A 22849-nucleotide genomic window follows, 5' to 3' on the forward strand; every position below is an offset into this window, starting at 1 on the left:
TATTACAACTGCATCTAGACCATTTTGAACATCACCTATTACTAGTCATTATGTTATATCAAAGCAAATAACTCACCTTTATCAATTCAACATCAGCAACTGTCTTTACTGTATACAACTAAAATAAAATCTTTGGTAGACTACTCTACATTGCCAATTTTTTTTTTGTACACGATAGGAAAATTTGTACAATATGCCTCGGACTTACATACCTCCCTTTGGTCTTCTAATTAAAGCATTACTACATGCTCTAGCGATCAGAGTAGATAATACTGCATGAATACCATTAAATACACTACCACTATAGTACAGTTGCATTCCATCATGCAGCTTCTCCTTGTACAAATTAGTTTTTGCCCTCCTGCCTACCAAGCTATTCTTTTAGAATACGAGAAGAATACTTTTTGTACTTGTCTATACAGATGGTTCAGAATCGTTCTCTAGTGGGGTCTGTAGTTGTTTTCCCAGAGACAGCATAATATCTAATCAGAAGTACCAGCTGTACTTCTGAGCTGTTTAGAATAAAGTTTGCATTAAATGATATAAAACCGAAACTCTACCAAAGTTGCATTATTTATACCCTTTCAAGAAGCTCTCTTCAGCCACTTTGAAGTCTGGTGTACTAACAACATATAGTGCTCACTCAGATCCAAGTTGTTTAATCAAATAAGAAAGCTCCATCTGGATGTTTGCCTGTGTTGGTTCACAAGCCATGCCAGAATCAAAGGAAAACAAAGCTGTAGATGCTCCAGCTAGGTCATCTTTCCCTAAGATATCATCATCTGCCTGTCCTCTACTTGGATTATAGGCTAATTATAAGCCAAAAAAATTAATGTCCCAATGCAAAATCTTGGCATAGAGAAAAAGACAACAAGCTGTACCAGATTGATCCAGAAATTAAACTTTAGCAGTCCTCTCTATGCAGGGTTCATAGAGAAATTGCTCTTGCTCAGCTCTGCATAGGCCATACCCATCTCTCACCCTCCTTTCTGTTGAAGGGATAATGATATGCCTGTGTATGAGTATTGTTTATCTGTTCTAACCATTCATCATACGTTAATCAGTTGTCATCATTTTATTAATCAGCACAATCATTGTTTACTGTTCTTAGTAACCTACTCAAGCCTTATTATCACACATGCCAATTTTATCTGATACACAGTATATTCAGTATTTTTAAGTTTTTAGAAGAAATTAATCTTGATTGTTACTATTAATCAGTATTTTAATCAAGAAATTGATTGTTTAGCACTGTGCGTTGAATGTAAAGTGCTATGCCATCAAATTTAAACTGTGGCATGGATGTTTATTTTATGGAGAGTTTATTTTTATAAACTCTTGTAAAATTACAAACTTAGGACCCCTCCATGTGGAGCACCTGTTCGTGGTGGTGGGACCTCCTAATGATGGTACTAGTCCTTTTCATTCTTCCTCTTTACTATCCTTTTCTCCAGACCACCACCACCATCATCACTGGAATCCAGTGCCCTGCCACTGTGATTGCTGTGCAGTGCGATCCATGAACATCCAGAAAGGGGGATCCCGGTAGTCTTGCACTACTTTGACCTCTGCTTTGGCAAGATGGGCAGTCCTGGATGGCTCAACCAGGATCAGTTGACTAGTGGACTTGCCTGCAGTAAGTCTCTCACCCCTATGGTCCGTGGTCGAAATCCTAGGCTTCCTGTAGTGCTGGTATAGCGTCCAGAGTAACCCTGGTATTCCACTCCCAAGCAGCATGGTCATTGCTTGCTGGTCAGTAGGCATCCATCTGTGGCTCCATGGTGGGTGGGGGGAAGCTCTGGCACTGACAAACAAAAACTCTTTAAGCATGAATTCTTCATCCTTAAACATTTCAGGGGTTCTAACAAAGTCCGAACCAAGTACTGATACTGTAGATACAGCATATGGTAACAGAAGTAAGAAACAAAAGATATATGATAATAGTATAAATGTACCAGTGTTTTTGATTATTCATGCAACAGGTGAAAAGCCAATAGGGAAAATGTCACCCTTCACAATAACACCTCATAAAACACTCAATTCCTGTAGAGGAGTGATATCAGAATGGGATCCCCTTGATAACCTTCAGAACTTAAAGATCAAGGAGTGACATGTGTGAGGTGCATCCTGATACCTAGGGATGGTTGCCTGGTTTCAACCAGGCAACCATTTTTTTTTTTTTTCAACTTTTGATACCCCTAAGCTCCAACATCTGTAAAAGCAGGATATCTCAGCTGTCCTGTTAGAATGTACATCCGTAATCCCCTAAGTTCAACATCATCATCTTCATCAAATTCATGCCATATACCCTCAAGGGGTGTACAGGATATGATAGTACTACATGAAAAAAATTACATCATTACTAACTTCCTATCTACAATTTTCCTCCAAATCAGTCTGTTACTTGTCAAGACTCCAACATTATCAGATCTTATATTTCTATTGTCTAAGGCACTTTGTACCGTATCAATCCACCTATATCTTGGCCTTCCGCTGGGTCGTTTTCCTGCCAACCTGGCAGAGAACACTTGTTTTGCTAATCGTTCCTCACCCATTCTGTTTAAGTGACCATACCACCTGAGATTAGCTCTGCTAACGCATTCCTGGATGTTGACAATGTCAAGTTCTTTCCTAATATCCTCGTTTTTAATATGATATTGCCATTGATGCCATCTGTTCACGCCTATAATCTTTTTCAGGACTCTCATATATGTGGTCTCTAGTCTTTGGTCAAGTGTTTTACTTCTGACCCAGCTCTCAGATCCATAAGTTAACACTGGTTTGAACACTGTCTTGTATACAGCTAATTTAGTGTTCCGACTAATTTCTCTCTTATTCCATATGAATTTATTCAATTGACTTCCAACCATACCAGCTTTGCTGATTCTATTGTCTATTTCTATATTTAATTTACCATCTTCAGTAAAAATCGTGCCTAAATAGCTGAAATGTTTTACTTGTTCCACAGGTTCTCCATTCACAACACAGTTGACATTTTCAATGATTCTGCCTATTTTCATTGTCTTTTTATTGCTGACCTTCATACCATATCTATTACAACAGTTATTCAATTTAGTCAGAGAATCTTGCAGACTTGTAGCTGATTTATTTAGAAGTATAACATCATCCGTATAAAGCAAAGAGCTGACATTAACATCTCCAATTTTGATATCATGTTTAATACCACTTTCCTTCATAATGTGATCCATATAGATAATGAATAACAGAGGGGATAATGTACATCCTTGCTTCACACCAGATTTAACATTAAACCATCTTCCTGTACTTCCTTCAATTCTAACTGCTGACTTACAACTCAAATAAAGACTAAGTATTGCTTGATATAATGCCCCATTGACACCTTATAACTGTAGCGTATTGAATAGCTTCTCTCTTGGCACCTTGTCATATGCCTTTTCCAAATCGACAAAACTTAAATTCAGATCTTTGTTATATTCCCATGCTTTCTCGACTATTTGTCGTAAAGTGAAGATCTGATCCTGACAGCCTCTATTTGGCCTGAATCCAGCTTATTCTTCACCAAGCTTTTCTTCCACAATTCTTCTCAACCGTTTCTCAAGTATACTTGCATAGATCTTGCCAGGAACACTCAGTAGGGAAATACCTCTGTAATTCTCATATTCAGTTTTATTTCCCTTTTTATATATGGGTACTATGAGAGCTCTACTCCAATCATCTGGAATTCGTCCCTCTGTCCAGGCTTTCTGAACCATGCAGTGCAGCCACTGTAAGACTTTTATACCACCATACTTCAGCATTTCTGGTCGAATATCATCTGCTCCTGCTGCCTTTCCACATTTCAAGCCTTTGATGGCTTCTTCTACTTCAAGTATGGATATGTATTCCTGACTGCATGCCTGGTCAGTGTTTTTTACCACTGTGCTGTCATCACTGCTTGTTTCATTTAGCAGTTTTTCAAAGTAATTACTCCATACTTCAAGGATATCTTTTTCTCCCGTTTTCATGTCACCTTTATCATCTCTAACTCCTTTTACAGTACTCTTTCCTCCATTCCTAAGTTTCTTCAATAACCTCCAGAATATTTTGCCGCCTTCTTGATATTTATTTTCTATATTCTTGCCAAAGGCCTCCCATGACTTTTGTTTAGCTAGTTTTACACAGTGTTTAGCACTCTTGCATTTGTCTCTATATTCTCTAAGAGCACAAGCTAACTTATTTGCCAGGAACTTTTGATGTGCTTGCTTCTTTTCCTTCACTGCCTCTTTAACTTCCTGTGTTCACCAGGTAGTTCTGATTTTTTTATTCTTGCAGACAACCTCACCACATACCTCTCTGGCAAAATCAATCAGTGTTTTCTTCAGAGTTTGCCACTGAATCTCCAAGATTTGATTCCTGTTCTCAAACTCTTTCATTTTTTCTTCAATAATCTTTGTGTATTTTAGTCTACAGTTGACATCTGAGAGCTGCTCAACTTTTATTCGCTTTAAAACTTTCTTACATGTTATTCTTTTGAATATGAAATTCAATTTTATCCTGCTCAAGACTAAATAGTGATCACTTCCAATTTCAAATCCTCTGTACACTCTGGTGTCCTGCACCAGGGAGAAAACATCACTATCAACAATAACATAGTCAATGAGACTTTTCTTATTCCTTGCCTCTTCTCTCCACGTGAATTTTTGGACATTTTTATGTTGAAACATGGTGTCAGTAATAGCCAGTCCATGTCCTGAGCAGAAATCCAACAGATATTTGCCATTATTATTAGCTTTGCTCTTTTCCCCAAATTTTCCCAAAATATTTTTGTATGTCTCACAATCATTTCCTACTCTGCTATTTAGATCCCCAACAAGGACCAACTTTTCCTTTTTGATTGTGTCAGTTGCTTTTTCTAAAGCCTTAAAAAATTCCTCCACTTCTACCTTAGTAGAACCTTCTGTTGGACCATAAGCACAAATAAGTCTCATTGTCCAGTTCCCCATTATCATATTTGCCCGCATTACTCTACTTGATACTGACTGCCATTCAAGAAGATTAGCCTCGTATTTTGTGTTGAATACTATGGCTACTCCTTCTTTTCCTTGATTGTCAATGCCTGAATATAACATTTTGTATTTATTGCTCAGAAAGATCTCACCAGTTTTTGTCTTTTTTTGTTTCAGTCACCCCTATTATGTCGATCTTGTACTTATCTAATTCCTCAGCTAGCTCCATTTCTTTGCCATTCAGGCTTCTTATGATAGTACGGATCTTTAACTCTGGTGATGTTGAGTTGGGGTTTGTTTTCAGATTTGTTCCAGTAGCTGACTTTTTGCCGTTCGCCCTGGTTCCCTGGCGAAAACAATGGGGGGGCCTTGTTTAACTGGGCGATGCCCCAGCCGGCATGAAATTTTGTCGTGTTGTACCATCATTTTTTATTTTGATTTAACCAATAAGAATACAATTTGGTCGGCTAAATCCCAGATTGCCAGCCCATCCTCGTTCGTTCAGTATCCAAGTAGATACCCAACAGGGTGCACCACGAGAAGGTGGGGATTGGACATTAGGTCAGAAGCCCTGGTCGGTTCTCCGCATTCCTTTAAAGGCTATGTGGAGGTCTCCTCTCAGTTATACAGCTTTGACCATTAAGTACCCCCTACTTAAGTAACCTAAGTTAGATGCTTTAAATGTCAGAAATATGGGCATACCCAAACTCCATGTTGTGGTTCTACTACATGTGCCCAATGTGGTAATAAAGAGCATGATAACAAATCTTGCTGTGCAAAAAAAAAAGCTAAATGTCTGTCAACTGTCAGGGAGATCATCCAGCTTACTCTCGTGCATGTCAGAAATGGAAAGATGAAAAAGAAATACAAAAAATTAAAACAGAGCAAAACATAACATATCAGGATCCTCCATGAGCAGGACCACCTCCAGTTCTGTCCTTTCATACAACAGTGAAATTCCTAAAGGTAGGGTCCTCATTGGTCTTAAGTACGTTTCCTGTAGACAGAAACAGAAAGGTTTTGTGTTTCTGCAACAAAATCTTAATGTCATCGATATTCTGGCGAAATCCACGACAGCTCCAGTTTTGGCTTTATAGAATTGTCTAGTTTTTGGGAGGTTGAGGGCTTACCTTTGTCAGGTTTATATTTATCAATTATTTTTGGGAAGTATGGACAACCGGTATCCATGGAGGAGTAGCTATCATAGTGGGCAGTCATATTCCATTCCATCATGTCCAACTTAATACTGCTCTGGAAGCAGTAGCAGTTTGCCTCTCTGTAGGATTTTTTATTGCAATATGTTGAATTTATTTACTACCGAGTGCTGAGTTGAATGAAATTGATCTTGATAACCTTATCTTGCAACTACCTGAACCCATACTTTTGATGGGTGACTTTAATGGTCACAATACTCTTTGGGGTAGTGCCAACACTAATAGACAGGGTCGAATCATTGAAAGAATCCTTGATAATAATGACCTCTCCCTTTTGAATAATAGACTCGATACTTTCTTCCATATGCTTACTCGCTGATATTTTGCAATTGATCTTACAATCTGCTCCCCTTCCATTTTTCCACTGCTCACGTGGGATGTTGAAGAGAATGTATATGGAAGCGATCACTTTCCTGTTCTTTGCACAATGTCTTCACAGGAACTATGTTCATCCACATGCATATCCATATGCATGTACAGTAGGTGAACATGGACCATGCTGACTGGAACACTTTTTCTCATCTTGCAAAAGTTAATGCTGATATCTTCAGTCAAACACCTATCAGTGAAACAGTAAAGTATATAACAGAGTGCAGGCAGCAACAGCCTGCATCCTGAAAACATCATCTCGGTTTCCAATCTATCCGAAGCCTTGGTGGAACTCAGAATGCCAGACAGCCAAAAAATATCAACACAGAGCATGGGTTATGTTTCATAGATACCCCCCACCACATCAAACTTAATAGCTTTTAAGCATGCTTGGGCCAAAGCATGTTATGTAAGATGTCAGAGTCAAAAATAATCATGGTCCAATTTACTACATCAATTAATCAAATTACCAGTCCAAAAATTTTACATGATAAAATCCGGAAAATGAAAGGTAGATATAGAACACTCTGTTTGTCTACTTTAGACCATAATGGAAGTGTTATTGCTGATCCTAAAGCTATTGCAGACACTTTGGGAGAAAATTTTGCCAGAATCTAAGCAACAGCTTCTTATCCCCTTGAATTTTTAATACTGAAAGAGCAGCAAGAGAAACAAAGGCTAAATTTTTCTACCAATGTTCTTGAGCCATACAATCAGCCATTTGTTGAGGAGAAACTAAAAAGAGCTCTTCTACAGGCTCACCCTAGTGCAGTAGGATTTGATGACATCAATTATGAAATGATAAAACATCTGCCCTCATCTTCTATATATCTCCTTCTCATAATATACAACAGAATACTATACTATAATATACAACGGAACAGAGGAAGAGTTTCCAGATTCTTGGAATAAGTCAGTTGTCATTGCTATTCAAAAACCAGGAAGGGATCCAACACAAGCAAATAATTACCAACCTGTTGCTTTGACCAGTTGTGTTTGTAAGATACTAAAGAAAATGGTTAATGCCAGACTTCTCTGGTGTTTAGAAAGCAACAGTCTTCTCTCCAATACAAAATGTGGGTTTCATAGACATCGTTCAACTTTAGGTCATTTGGTTCATTTAGAAACTTCTATAAAAGATGCATTTCTGAAGCAAGAACACTTTGTTTCAGTTTTCTTTGACATGGAAAAAGCTTATGACATAGCCTGGAGATATGGCATATTAAAAGACCTCTATACCCTGGGTCTCAAAGGACATCTTCCTGTATTTATTAAAAACTTTCTGTCCAGGCATACTTTCCAACTCAGAGTGGGAAGTATGCTATCTCGACCATGTCATCAAGAACAGGGTGTTCCCCAAGACTCTGTCTTAAGTGTGACACTTTGTGCTATTAAAGTTAACTCAATCACTGAACAGCTTCCTCCCACTGTAGACAATGCTCTATATGTTGATGACTTCACAATTTACTATCACTCTCGTAACATGAGGGTAATTGAAAGACAACTTCAGCAAGCAATTGATCATGTTTCTCTGTGGGCTCTTAGTAATGAGTTTAGGTTTTCAACAGAAAAAAGTGTCTGTATACACTTCTGTCAAAGCACACTCATCACCCAGATCTTGAATTAAGAATGAGACGAACTATTATTCCAGTAGCTACAGAAGCCAAGTTCTTAGGACTTACCTTTGATAGAAAAAAACTTGCATTTCTAGCACACATTTGTCAACTAAGAGACAAGTGCAAGATAGCGTTGAACCTCCTCCACACTCTATCCTATACTGAGTGGGGTGTTGATCGATCTTCATTGCTCCGTCTTTATCGTTACATTCAAAGCTGGATTATGGGTCTCTAGTCTATGGTTCTGCAAGACAGAGTAACCTTTGGTGGTTGCATTCCGTCCATCATCAGGGTATAGGGATAGCTACTGATGCCTTTCGCACACATCACCCACTCAAAGTCTTTATGTTGAAGCAAATAAATTAGTTCTATCACTTCGACAGAAATGGTTGTCTCTTAATTATGCCCTAAAGATAAATTCTCTCCCAGATCATCGTACATTGACTAGTCTCTTTTCTCTGTATTGAGAAGCTCAATATCACTCACTTCAGACTGCCATACATCCTTTTGGTATGCGTGTTAAAGAGACTGTGCAAGCTGTTTGTATGAGTGTTGACAACTTTGCCTACACCAAACAACAGTATTCCTCCATGGCTGGTTTGCACTCCACCCTGCAACCTCTCACTTTGTAAGCTACTGAAGTCTCATACTCCATCTGTCTACCTGCAATTCACACAGAGCAGCACACTCTGATTTCTTGCCCATCTATGCTGATGGTTCAAGAACTGATAACTCTGTTGGCTGCTGTTTCCTGACATTATTATCTCCAACCAGATCCACCTGATTGTAGTAATTATACAGCAGAGTTACGTGCCATTCAGCTTGCACTTGTGCATATAAAAGAAAACCACTACCAAAAGTGTATAATTTATACAGACTCATTGAGCTCTTTACAGGTATGTATAATCCACATTCAGTGCTTTGAGGTGTTAACCTGTTGTACAAAATGAAAATCTTTAATTTTGATGTTCAGTTGTGCTGGATTCCCAGCCACATTGGAATTAAGGGAAATGAGACTGCAGATGTAGCTGCTAAATCAACTCATACTTTCTCCATTTACTGTTTGACAGTACCATATACAGACTACAGACAGTTTATAAGATCAAAACTAATTGCTCAATGGCAGTCATCATGGCATTGGCATTCTAATCAACGTATAAAGAGAAGAAAGGAAGTTATTCTTGCTAGGCTCTGCAAGAATAACTTCCTCCGCAAGAATATAGGTCACAATCATCTTACACACTCTTATTTAGTGAGGGCTGATGACCCTCCCATGTGTGAAAAATGCAATGCACAACTCACTATTTGTCATATTCTGGTGGAGTGCCAGCACTTTACCCAAGAGGGGAATGAAATTTTTATCTATCTATCCAAGTCATATACACTCAGGTAGACTGCATGATGTTTTTAATTTTTTTTATGAAGAATTAATTTGTACAAACACATTTGACTGTAATTTTGTTTATATGTAGATTAACTTGCTTAACTTTTGTACATATATGTTATTTATTAGTTTATTTTTTTGACTAATTATGTATTGCTGTTAGCCTTTGATCTTATATATTTGTATAACCTTGTTGTAATTTTGTTTATATGTAGATACCATATTGCCAAGCTTAATTTTTATGCATGCATATTGTATAATAATTCCTGTTTGACTTATGCACTGCTATAATAACATTTGTTGTAATCTTATATATATATATATATATAGATACTGCATCCCTTAGCTCGGTGTTGTACATGCATTTTGTTTATTAACTTGCACTGTTGACTATTTGTGCTGCTGTAACTTTTGACCTTGTGTGTTGGTGTGATCTCTGCAGTAATTTCGTTTATATGTAGATACTGTATTGCTTAACTTTGGTGCATACATATTATTCACCAGTTTATTTTTTGACTAATTATGTATTGCCGTAGGACACCTTGTATATTTGTGTAACCTTGCAGTAATTTTGTTTATATGTAGATAACACATTGCTAAACTTGATTTTTATGCACATATTGTATAATAATTCCTTTTTGCCTAGTTATGTACTACTGTAAAAACATGTGTTGTAATTTTATCCATATGTAGATACCGCATTCCTTGACCATGCATTTTGTTTATTAACTTGTATTGTTGACAATTTATGTACTGCTGTAACTTTTGACTTTGTATGTTGCTGTACCCTCTGTAGTAATACTGTTTATATGTAGATGCTGCATTGTGTAACTTAATTTTCATACATGCATATTGTTTTCATTTCTTTAACTGTTTACGTATAGCTGTAACCTTTACTATGGCACAGTACGATCTTTGTTTTTCTTTTGTGCCAAATAAACTATAAACCAAACTAAACTTAGGGTTTATTTATATGATTTTAAAATGATGGATATTTAATTTCCTCATGATATGTTATTAATCTTGCCAAATTGAAGCCTTCTATTCTCTATATGGGGAGTGCTGCTGATAATAGCAGGGGAATTGGGTCCACATGGGGTGGGGAGGGGATGCTGGTTGTGGAACGGTGCAGTGTGGCATGGAAGTTGGCAGGAGGACATATTTGGTTGGATGTTGCTGTGTGGAGGTGTATGGGCAGCTTGGATTGGTGAACAGGGGAAGGGTAATTATTATGGGCAATTTTGATTATGGTGAAGTAGATTGGAGTGAAGGAGTGGCATTTGGGAATGTGAGGGTGGGTTTCTTGTTCTTGAGGGATGGCTGTTTCAGGCAGTAGGGAGAGGGTGCAGAGATCAAGAGTTTTGGATCTGATCATGTTGTCAGAGGATGTGGTTGAGTGGGGTTTCATGCTTTCCTCCGGTTGGTGAGAGAGTGGTCGTGGAGTGGTCCCCTGGATTGTGGCTGGGCATGTGTGGACTTCTGTGGAGGAGAGGGTGTATGTGTAGTTATGGGGCTGGTGATTGTGACAGGCTTGGGAGACAGCTTGGGGCTGTGATGTGGAGTGAGGAGCTGAACAGTCAGGAAGTGGGGCTGACAGGGGAGTGCATAGCAGTGTCGGTGTGCGAATGCATTTCCAGGGCTGGGAACTGAATGTGGGGTGAATGGGTGAGGGACTTACGCATGAGGTCTGGAGGAAGGTATTTTGGAGGTGGTTAGTTTGTAGGAGTGTTTCATCCTGATCAGGGTGGAATCATAAGGAACTTAAGTGTGGAGGACATAGGAGAGGATGACTTAATCATGAATGAGTGGGAGGTATTTGGGGAAATGGATTACCTTTATGTCGGTGAGGCAACCTCATTTGATGGCATATCACCACATGTCTTAGGGAAGTGGTCTAGGGAATTGGTGGTGACATTGGCATGCTTGTTTGATAGAAGTCCTGCGGCAGTGCAGGTTCTGGGGAGGGGCTGTTCTGCTCTATGAGGTGGTGGTGGGGCTGTGGCCTCAAGTTGTGGTCTAGTCTGTATGTCTGGAGTTGTGGTGCTGGGGAGGATGGTTGCAGAGTTGGATTGAAGATGGCAGTGTTCTTTGTGGTTGTCAGTGTCGCTTTGTTGGAGAGAGGTTGTGTTTTACTGGCTTATGCAGGGTGACAAATACCTTCAACAGGAGAGATGTATATACAGTGGTGTACTTGGATTTGGCAGGGACTTTTGATGGGCTCTCACACACACACACACACACGATGGGCTATTAAATGGGCTGAGACGGATGGGATTGGATGGCAGATTTCTGCATTGGATCGGTGACTGACTGTCAGATGGGTGTTGGAGGGTTGTGTATGGGTGTGGTGTCCCGTGGGAGGTCTCACTGGTGGTGTGCCGCAGGGGTCAGTTTTGGGCCTATTGTGTTTGTGCATTGGTGGTGATGGGATGGGTTTGACTGTGATATGCAGCTGTTTGTGGGCAATGCAAAATTGGGGAGAGAATGCAGAATCGAGCAGATGTCATGGCCTTGCACGAGGACTTGAATAGATTTCATGAGTGGATGGGTAGGTGGAACTGTCAGTTCGGCGTTACAAGGTATGGGGTTTTGGGGTTTGGGAGGCTGTGATGGGATTCAAAGCATACACTTGGTGGAGGAACTTTAAAGGAAATAGAGGAGGTGAGAGATCTGGGAGTGGTGGTGGACTTGGACCTGGGATTCAGGGGCTGCATTGCAGGTTGTGGGGATATTGGATGGTTGCAGTGCTGCAGAGGACTCTTGCGTGGATTGTTATGCACAGATCTGGTCACCATGTTTTTGTGGTGACAGGGATGTGTTGGAGGGGGTCTAGAGAAGATTCACAAAGGTGGTCAGTGGTCTTTGGAATGAGGAGTGTGAAGACAGATTGTGAGAATGTGAGTCGTGGGGCCTCGTGGAGAATGTGGTTGAGATATAGGCTGTTGAAGGGGATCCAGAGACGATTCATAAAGGTGGTCATTGGTCTTTGGAATGAGAAGTACGAGGACACATTGGAAGAATGTGAGTTGTGGGGTTTGGGGATTGTTGTCGGGTTGATGTGGAGGAGATTTTTCATGGGGTGGAAGCATTGTTGCCTGGTAAGTGGGGGGGGGGGTTGAGAAGCAGGTTCTCTGCATGGAGAGTGGTTGGTTGGTGGAATACATTGCCTGAGTGCATTGTGAATGTACACACACACACTGAATCATTTTAATGTTAACCCCCAACCAGCCCACGTCTCAATCACATCCCCCCCTACCCACAAAGCTCTGCAGCTCACATTCTCTCAATCTGTCCTCATACTCCACATTCCAAAGACCACTGATGACCTTTGTGAAGCTTCTCTGTATCTTCTGTATATTGTCGGTTGGATGAGCTTTGTGTGCAATAGTGTGTATCTCCCGTGATGAGTCTCTGACTTCATGGAGGTTGGATGTTAATAATAATAATATTTTGGTATGTATTTGATTTTTTATTGCCTTGCTAAGATCATCAGTAGGACTTCTAGATTATTTCACCCTTAAGCCTACCCATGGTGCTCAATGTGTTATAGGTTTCAAACTTTTTATTTTTCAGATGGGATTCCATGAAAAAAAAAAAACTGAATAAAATTTATGTCAGAGAATAATCAAAAAGAATGCCAAGATGAGTTTTTGCACATTGTATAAACTATTTTGTATGTATATGAAATATTTCTGTTTGTCCTAAAATGTGTTGATTTCCCTTGCAGTCAAAAAATACTTTTGCAAGAGTTTCTCATTCATCTTTTATGAGAATATTACTGTACAAAAAACTAATGCAGTATTAATCGTTCAGTTTTCAAATTATGCAGCTTCATACACTAGTGATAACCATTTGTTTTTAGTATTAGGTAACCATCAGTATTTTTTTTTTTAAGAATAAAAGTAAAACATTAAAAAAAAAAAAAAAAAAAAAAAAAAATTTTATTCAATAAAAGATGCCTTCACAATCAGGGTAACCTTTTCCCAACAAGGAAATTAGTTTATAAACACTTCAATAAAAAAAAAAAAAAAAAAAAAAAAAAAAAAACTTATTCACCTCCATTTTCATTGTTTCCTAGTTTTAATAACTGGATTGCACATATAATTGCCAAGTGATTGGAAAAGGTGATAATCATATTGCAGGATTTCTGAGAAATGTGGAGGGTGAGAGAGAATTTTACATCAGTGGTTGTAAAGCTCCCAAGTTAATGCTACATGAGACTTGACATTGTGCTGAAGGAACACTTTTATAATTAATTACTGAAGCCTACTTTTGGAGCAAAGCATCAGCCTGTTGAATAATATCCAAGTAGATATCTTCTGTCACTAGTGGGTAAAAACTTGTAATGACATTAACTGTGTATTCCTTTATACAGCAAAATTTTTTGTTGGTGAAATTTGAGCTTTGATATCCATAGTACAGGTTTACTAGATAATAGCCAATGATTTGATTATTTAGGCATGCTATAAATGTGATTTTCATTGCATATCAACTAGCAATCCAAATATGGCTTTTTGTTGTGATATGAATGAAGCAACAGGTCACTTGTATACCTTTCCTGGTTGAGGCAAATGAAATATTTCATTACTCACATTGAATCCTTGTGTAAGTACCTGGCATCTTTGGCTTTTGATCTGATTTAGTGACAACCTTTAGTGTGCTATTGTCAGTGACTCAGTTGTCCTTCATGTGGTGTGTCATCAAGTGACTCATCCAACACAAATATTTTTTAACAATTTTTTGGATGCTCATTTATTTGTTTATGTGTAGCTTGCTAGTTGCTTGAGTACCATTTGTATCCAGTTTATATTCATAAGATAAACATGTTTGAATAACTGTAATTGGAACCCCCCCCCCTCTCACACACACACACACACACACACACACACACACACACACACACACACACTATTTTAATGAATTTCAACTATTCAAGTAAACTGCATGATTGCCTGGGTATCTCACAGATCATCTGTACATTCTAAGAAGTGACTTCATTGGATAAGCACCATCTATGTTTGGTGCTTCCACATAATTTTTGTTAAAAGATTAATGTTGCAAAAATCACACTTTTTGATAATTTTATATTCCCTTTCTGAAAAAAAAATTACAAACATAAGAATTGTGCTGATTTAATTGACTTTATATATTAGTAAGAAATATGCACTGTTTCTTTTTAATTTTGCAGAAAGAAAAACAAGAACAACATAGGAAAAATTCCCATGAATTAAGCAAAAAAGAACTGAATGCAATATCAGCAGCACAACTTGCACCAATGTCTGCACCACAGACGTTGGCTCCTGTTGATTACCAACAGGTACTACAGAAAAAAAAAGAAGAGGAAAATAGATATCGGTAAGAAGAAGAGTTGGGAACATTAATTTATGATGCTAGTGACTAAACATAGTTTAAACTTCAATGTCTACTTCATAACCATCATCTTGGTTGTTTAATTGTGACTGACACACTTTTGATTAGGAACAGAGCTAAATTATATTAAATTATGGATTCAGTATTTTGTCATAGTTTGTTTGGCATTATCAGCAGAATACCTACAGTATGATGGTCATTACACAAAGGGATAAACTAATTGGAGTAAGTAACCAAGACTTATGTTTACTTCACAGAGGTGATATTTGGTGGCAGCCAATAGTTGAGTGGTTATTTCCCCAACATTGAACAAACATTAGTATTCATATTTGCCAAGATTTGGCATATGATAAGGAATAACTTCAAAAATAGCCTCTTTCCCTTGAGTGTTGTGTTAACAATTAGGGTTAGCCTGATGTGGATACTTTGCTAATTATCATTCCTGTTGTTGTTAATAGAAGGGGGGGGGAGTGCCTACTTAGGATAAGAATTCACTAAGTTTAATTATTATGCTGATATTTTTGCTTTGTCACCAAGACACCTTCACAGGTACAAAGTTAAGATATGCATGTGTAGACAAAAGGAAGGGTAAACACTAAACCAAAGTATTTTGCCTTTCTAATCAGCATCTTCTGTGGGTACTGCACTGTGATCTTGAATTTTTGGATGTGACATGCAAAATAATAGTCTGCAATTTTTGGTACTGTGGAAAGCAGTCATATTTGTATAAGTTAGGAGAATATTAAGAAATACGGTAGATTCCAAGAACAGTCTCCTGCAGATTTAAATCTATATCTTGTTTATTAAGGAAGATTTTTCCTCTTGATCAAATGATTATGTTCACTTAATAGTCTACAACCACTAAACAACCTTAATGTAGGTGTTAGACATATTTTTTTTATGTTCATATATGCAAATGATGGCAGTTATTCTTGAATCTACTGTGTCTTTCAAACAGAATACTTATCATACTTGTCAACCAGAAATAATTAAACCTTCCTTCGCTGAAGTAGAGAGAAAGTATAAAGCTGCTCATAAACAAGGTACCTGGTGCCTTGTCGAAATGATGGAATAGTAGCTGAACTCATTAAATATTAATATGAATCATTAAATATAAACTATTTATGATGGTCAGCATGGATTTGCAAAGGGTAGGTCCCTTTTAGTAATTTACTTGCATTTTATGATAAGGTGACAAGCGTGTTAGATAAGAGAGAATCATATACAGTGATATTCTTAGACTTTGCAAAAGCGTTTGATAGATTACCACATAAGTTGGTGTACAAGCTGCAGAGGATAGGAATAGATAGTATATTGGTTAGATGGATCAGAAATTGGCTTTGAATGAAACCAGCAGGTTGTGTAAGATGGAGAAGTGTGACAAAAAAAGAAGGGTAACCAGTGGCATGTCCCAGAGTTCTGTTCTTGGGCCCCTGCTGTTTAACTTGTTTGTAAACAATATGTCACGTGGACTGACTGGGGATCTTCAGTTATTTGTTGATGATGCAAAGTTGGGAAGAATTATAAGTAGCACTGCTGATGGAAATTCTCTTCATAAAGATTTGAATAGACTTTTTATTTGGACAAAAGAGTGGGGTTGTAGTTTTAATATCAATAAGTGCAGATGTAAGTGGATGAGATTAGAGATTTGGCAGTGATGGTTGAGAGTAGACTGAAGTTTAGAGGGCATATATCTAGTGTTGCAAAGGTTGCATATCATAGTGCTGCTATGATAAGAAGTACTCTAACATGAAAGGATAAAGAAGTGGTTGTGCCACTGTATAAGGCACAGGTCAGATCACACTTGGACTATTGTGCTCAGATCTGGTCACCTGGTTTTCATTGTGATGTGGAGACATAGGAGAGGATCCAGAGACAAATGACTAAGACAATATCAGGACTTTGGGATACTGGCTATATAGAGAGAGAAGTTAAAGAAATGTAGATTGTAGAGTTTGGTGAATAGCAGGAAGAGAGATGATATGATAGAGACATTTAGGTTAGTGTGAGGATTTTATCTGATTAATCCAGAGGGAATTATTAAAAGAGAAGAAGGTCAAAGGTCATTCCTGGAAGTTATGAATGGAATACATTACCAGAATGTGTTGTTAATGTCTTGAATGTCTTGCAAGGAGTGTTAAGAATTTTAAGATTCTATATGATAAATATGTTGTCAGTTAAATGAACCAGGAATGGAAAGAATCTCTAATCATTCCAGTTTATAAAAAGAGAAACAAATATGAATGTGAAAATTACAAGGGAATATCACTACTATCAGCAGGTTACAAAATTTTATCTAATATTATGCTAAAAAGAATCTATCCTTATGCTGAAGAAAATATAGGTGAATACGAAGCAAGATTCCGAAGAAATAGATCAACATTTGACCAAATTTTTACTTAATATTGTTACTGTTGCCTCAAAGAATCCTTCAAGTTCACAGGAAAGACAGGTTTGCTAACATGAGCCTTTTAATTGAAGTAATGATTATCTTCCACTTCTTCATTAGATTGATTCTGTTATCTACATGCCTAATATCCATCTCTCCAAACAGATCTTGGAGGGCAAAAGAAGTGCATGAAGCCAAATGTGAAGAAATGTAACATTAACATAAACAATTGTGGAGCTCTGACTCCAGATCAGCCAAAATAGAGAAATATATTGTGGATTTGTGTCCAATAAGCGCTACGTGCAACTTTTTTTTAATAAAAAATTGCCGTATATGTCGGCGTATAAGATGAGGCCTAAATTTTAGGCTATTTTTAGTTTTCAGCTTATGTTGGTTTATAAGAAGACCCCCAATTTCTTCTTTCTTTATTAATGCAACATTGTATTGTTATATCCGTTATTTTTATATCTATGCTTATCCGTTATTTTTTTGCATGGCATAGATTTAGTATTTACATGAATTACCCTAATTAAGTGATTAGCCAAAATTTTAATTAATTTTGGCTAATCACTTTTAATTTTTCTTTTTTTTTTTTAAATTTTAGGATGGTTAAAATTGTTATCATTTAAATCATGGAACCAGCAACAAAACGAAGAAAGTATGCAGCTTGATTTAAAATAAGGGTAATTGAAATGGCAAAGCAAACTAAGAACTGTGCTGCTGCAAGAAAGTTTGACATAACCGAGAAGATGGTAAGAGAATGGAGGAAGAAAGAAGATATTTTTAAAAAATTGCCAAAGAAAAAATGTGCAATGAGAACGGGGATCACTCGATGGCCACAACTGGAAAATCACGTTGCAGAATGGGTATCTTGTTACAAGAAATATGATTAGAGTATATGCACTAAAATGGTCAAGATTGAATCTGGATGAAGGTATAGAATTTCAAGCTACTTCAGGATGGTGTAATTGTTTTATGAACAGACAAAATCTGGTAATACGACAAAAAACTAAATTGCTCAAAAACTACCAGCAGATCTTGACCACAAACTTACCAGTTTCCATAAATTTATTATTCAGTTGAGACAAGAACATAAATTTCTATTGTCAAATATTGGAAATATGGATGAAACTCCTATGAGCTTTGATATGATAAGCAATAAAACAGTAGAGTCTAAAGGTAGTAAGAGTGTTCTAGTTCGAAGTACAGCTCATGAAAAAACAAGGTTTACGGTTGTGTTGTCATGTTTGGCTGATGGGACCAAGTTAAAACCAATGATCATCTCCAAACATAACACTAAACCTAAGATAAAATTTCCTTCAGGTGTTTTTGTACATTTTCACGAAGATGGATGGACGGGCGAAAATGGTGCGAAATTATGGAATAAATAACGTGTGGACCAGGCAGTATAATGAAGAAACACAGTTTATCAGTATGGGATATGTTTCATAGTCATTAAGTGAGAATACTAAAAATCTTCTAGAAAAAAGTAACACAAAAATTGCTGTTATACCAGGTGGTTTAACTTCTGTATTGCAATCACTAGACGTCTGCTTGAACAAACCATTTAAAGATCACATGCAAGAAGAGTGGAATAATTGGTGAAAAATCTTGGTTAAAAATCATTTACAAATGGTGGATCTATGTGTGCTGCATCACTTGATATGTTGTGCAATTTTGTGATCAAAGCATGGAATAAAGTAAAAGTAGACTGTAATAAAATCATTTAAAAAGTGTGGTATCTGTAATCTTATGGATGGTAAGATTACGGAAGATTATTTGTTGTGGGACACTGATGACGATGAAAATGAAATCAATTCACTGGATTCAAACTGGGATCCATATGACGATCATTTAAACAATGAATCCGAAGAACTATTTTCAACAGATGATGAAGAAAATTAACATGAAAATTGAGATTAATAATTATTTGTTTTTTAAGACTCACATCTATTGTAATATTTTAAATAAATTTATGTAACAAAAAATTAATCTGATTTGTTTATAAACACTGCCTATTTTCTTATATAACGATGTATTGTAACTACCTAAATATTCATCCAAGAAATTAAGTAATTTCTTGGATGAATATTTGGGTTCCCTTTTTATACTCAAGGTATAAGACGACCCATGATTTCGAGGGTTTTCTGTAGTATTTGAGAGTTGTCTTATACGCCGACATATATGGTACTTTATTTAATAACTAGTTTTGTACCACTTCAGATTAAACAAAAAAAAAAAAAGTATTTGGAGATTTTTGAATTAACAGTTGCCATTATTTGAATTAAATTTGAACCCAGTTAATTTCTGCTAACAGAAATCTCTCTGTTAATACCTTTTTTCTGTTTGTTTTTTGACCCAAAAGCATTGTATGAAACTAGTTATTAAAGTAATTTCTTACTAAAAAAAAAAAAAGTTGCATGTGGTACTTGCCCAACACAAATACTTGGATATATCAAGCCTTGAAAGGCTCAGTATTTTGAAGCTGCACTGCATGCTACAGTGACAAGAAGAATAAGAAAAATTGCATCAGATTACACAGATAAATAAGAAATTCCCCTTGACCATCATTACCTTCTGAAAGCATGTCACTTTTTTGTGAAGGTTGTGGATCATTCATTGCCCCACACAGCCATTTCTGTGTTCACTCGTAGACAGATTTTGAAAGATAATCATGCTAGTTCCTGAGTGGCTGTTGAAGATGATAATTAGTTCTATTATTAGTTCCCTCCAGTTAGTTTCAATAGCAAACAATTTAGGTATTTCTCTCAAAACATTCTCAGCATCACTAATGTATAAATCAATCTGAAGTGGCCCGGTACCTGGCCTTGTCTCACACTATAGGTGAGTGGTGTTCAACCTTTTTTACTACGTGAGCCACTTTTCTATAAAAAGTTATTTGGTGATCTATTCTCTTATATAGATCATGTTCCTTCAACCTGATATCTGATTATGCACAAATAAACAACTAAAAAAAAATACACAACTAAAGACTTTGTCTATTTAAAAATTTATTTATCACCTTTTAATTATTTTAATACAACAACAAAAAAAATATATATATATATATATTGGAATAAAATATTATTTCTCTATTTTGGAAAACCAAAGTTAGAAAAAACAACAGATTAATTACAAACTCACAAGTTACAGGAAATGCTGATTGATTAAAAAAAAAAGTTAATGTGAAATTTGGCATGGTTTGGACCTCACAATATTTTCATAGTCAAGTTGATATGAAGAAGTGGCCAATCGCAGACAGTCATCCAAATGATCATTTGTAATTTGGTTTCTTAATTGATTTTTTATGACGTTCATATTTGAAAAAGCGGATTCTGACAAGTATGTCGATCCGAAACAAGACAGAATTTTTCACGCAATATCAGTTAATATTGGGAATTTTTCATGTGCATACTTCCAAATGACTATATTGTTTATTGATTTTAAATGTAAACTATTCTGAATGTTTATTATTTCAAGTTTATTATTTTCTACTTCAGCTTGGTTTATATCAAAGAGCCCACTAATTTTATTTGAAATTTCCGTGATGTTCAAGTTTTCTTGAAGATAAAATCATTTCAGTTTTATTAAAATCTTTAAATCTTGAATTTATTTCTTCCTCAACTAATTCTATTTCACGAATAAATTCTTTTAAATCGTAGCGAAGCATTTCTTGATTTTGTTCAAAAAATTTTAATAAATATGGGAGATGTCTAAATTCACAGTCATTTATATTTTTCTTTAATAAAAGTAAGTATTGTTGGAAAGTTTTTATTGAACTTAACATGTCAATTAAATTTTTATCTCTACCTTAACTCTAAATTACTTAATTTCGTACAGAAATCTACTAAAAATGATAAGTGTAACAACCATCTTTTATCACTCAATTGTGGATAAATATCTCCTTTTTCATCAAGAAAAATTTTTATATCGTTAATTAATACAAGAAATCTTTCTAAAAATTGACTTCTGCTGAGCCAGTGAACATTATTGTACAACAGAAGTTCCTTATCATCATCTGCCTGTAATTTAAATAACTGCCGTTGTAAGGCTTTTCCTCGAACAGAATTTACAATTTTAAATGTAATATCCAAAACATCTTTTGTGTTTAATCTTTTACTACACAGTACTTGTTGGTGAATAATACAGTGGTACGTTAAAAAATCTTGATATTTGTCATCGTTTTTACATAATGAAATGAAGCCTGATTTATTACCTATCATTGCAGGAGCACCATCAGTAGTAATAGACACAAGTTTAAAAAGCGGAAGTTTGTGTGTTTCACAAATTCATCAAATGCTGAAAAAATATGTTCTGCCCTAGTCCTTCCCAATAATGGTATAATTTTCAAAAGTTTTTTACTTGAATAATCTTGAAATACCATGCGAATAAATACCATTAACTAAGCAATATCATTGAAGTCATTTGATTCATCAAATTGTAATGAAAACGCAACACACTGGTAAATGTTTGACATTAACCCGGCCTGGAAACTTTTCTCCAGCAATTGGAACTCTTCCTTTCGGCAATTTATAACCTACCTTGTCTGAGACCTAGAAGTAGTGTCTCTCTAGCGACGTTTTGAACCGAGAAGCTCCTTTCTGGAAGCAGGAAACTCCTCTCTCAAGCAGCGTGGATCCGGGTAGTCTCTCTGACAGCGACTCTGGAACCGGGACCCTTTCTGCTTGCTTCAGTCCCTTTTTATTAGGCCTCCTCTGAGACCTCGCATGAAGTTTGGCAACCCCCAAAGAATCGGTGCGAGTCTTTCATCTTAAGTTTCAGTTCGGCACGCCTTTTGTTCTCCTCCACTTTCTTTTGATTGTAAATTGCCGGCCATCGGAAAGTTGTTTGAACTCTTTCTGACTGACTTCGGAGATGTTTACACTTAGAGCCTGCAAGCCTTTCTCATACATACAAGTTTCAATAACAATATTTCTAATGCTGCAATGTACAGCTTTGGCGACAAAAACATTGTCTTTGTTTTTAAAACTCTAACACATTCTTATTAAAGCAGTATATACAGTTAGCTTCAAAAGAGTTATTTACAAAAACATCTAATACAAACTATACCAAGACAAACATAGTTTATTTTTTTTACAATATTCACATGGGACTTAACTTAAGTAAAAAATCGATGTAATGTGCTTTGGAATATTTAAGCTACAATCGAGTTTTTACACTTTGCTTATAATCGTATTCACTCGGCTCTCTGTTTGATTTCCACTGATCCAAATTAATTCATTTACCTGGACTTATAAGAAAATTACTTATAAGTAATTTTCTTAATACTTATAAGTCATCTGTCTTCTCTTTGACTCATCTCTATCATATGCTGTTCTCTGACATCTGTCCAACAGTTATCCTCTTATCCATCTAATAAGGATTTGTGCAGTATCTTCAAGTGCTTTTGCGAAGTTTAGCAGTGTCACTGTGTACCTCTTTCCACATTTTCAACTCAGTTCTCACTTAGTCATAAGGAGTTTGACATATATATGTATGTATGTATTTATGTATGTTTGACTGATGGCATCTGGAAGCCT

At 36.5% G+C, this 22849-nt stretch overlaps 1 protein-coding gene across 7 annotated transcripts in view; it reads left to right on the top strand.

Annotated features, from left to right (window-relative positions):
- Positions 1 to 22849, top strand: part of LOC150095252 (uncharacterized) — a 542725-nt gene that overhangs the window by 171783 nt on the left and 348093 nt on the right. For all 7 annotated transcript variants that reach the window (XM_090410531.1, XM_090410526.1, XM_090410528.1 and 4 more), the window contains one exon: positions 14739 to 14905. In XM_090410531.1, coding sequence (XP_090266657.1) covers positions 14739 to 14905 — 167 coding nt within the window. The remainder of the gene's footprint in view (positions 1 to 14738; positions 14906 to 22849) is intronic.

The sequence above is a fragment of the Typopeltis vanoorti genome, chromosome 20, assembly GCF_054136105.1.
Source record: "Typopeltis vanoorti isolate ZY-2024b chromosome 20, IOZ_Tvanoo_1.0, whole genome shotgun sequence".
NCBI classification, from domain to species: domain Eukaryota; kingdom Metazoa; phylum Arthropoda; class Arachnida; order Uropygi; family Thelyphonidae; genus Typopeltis; species Typopeltis vanoorti.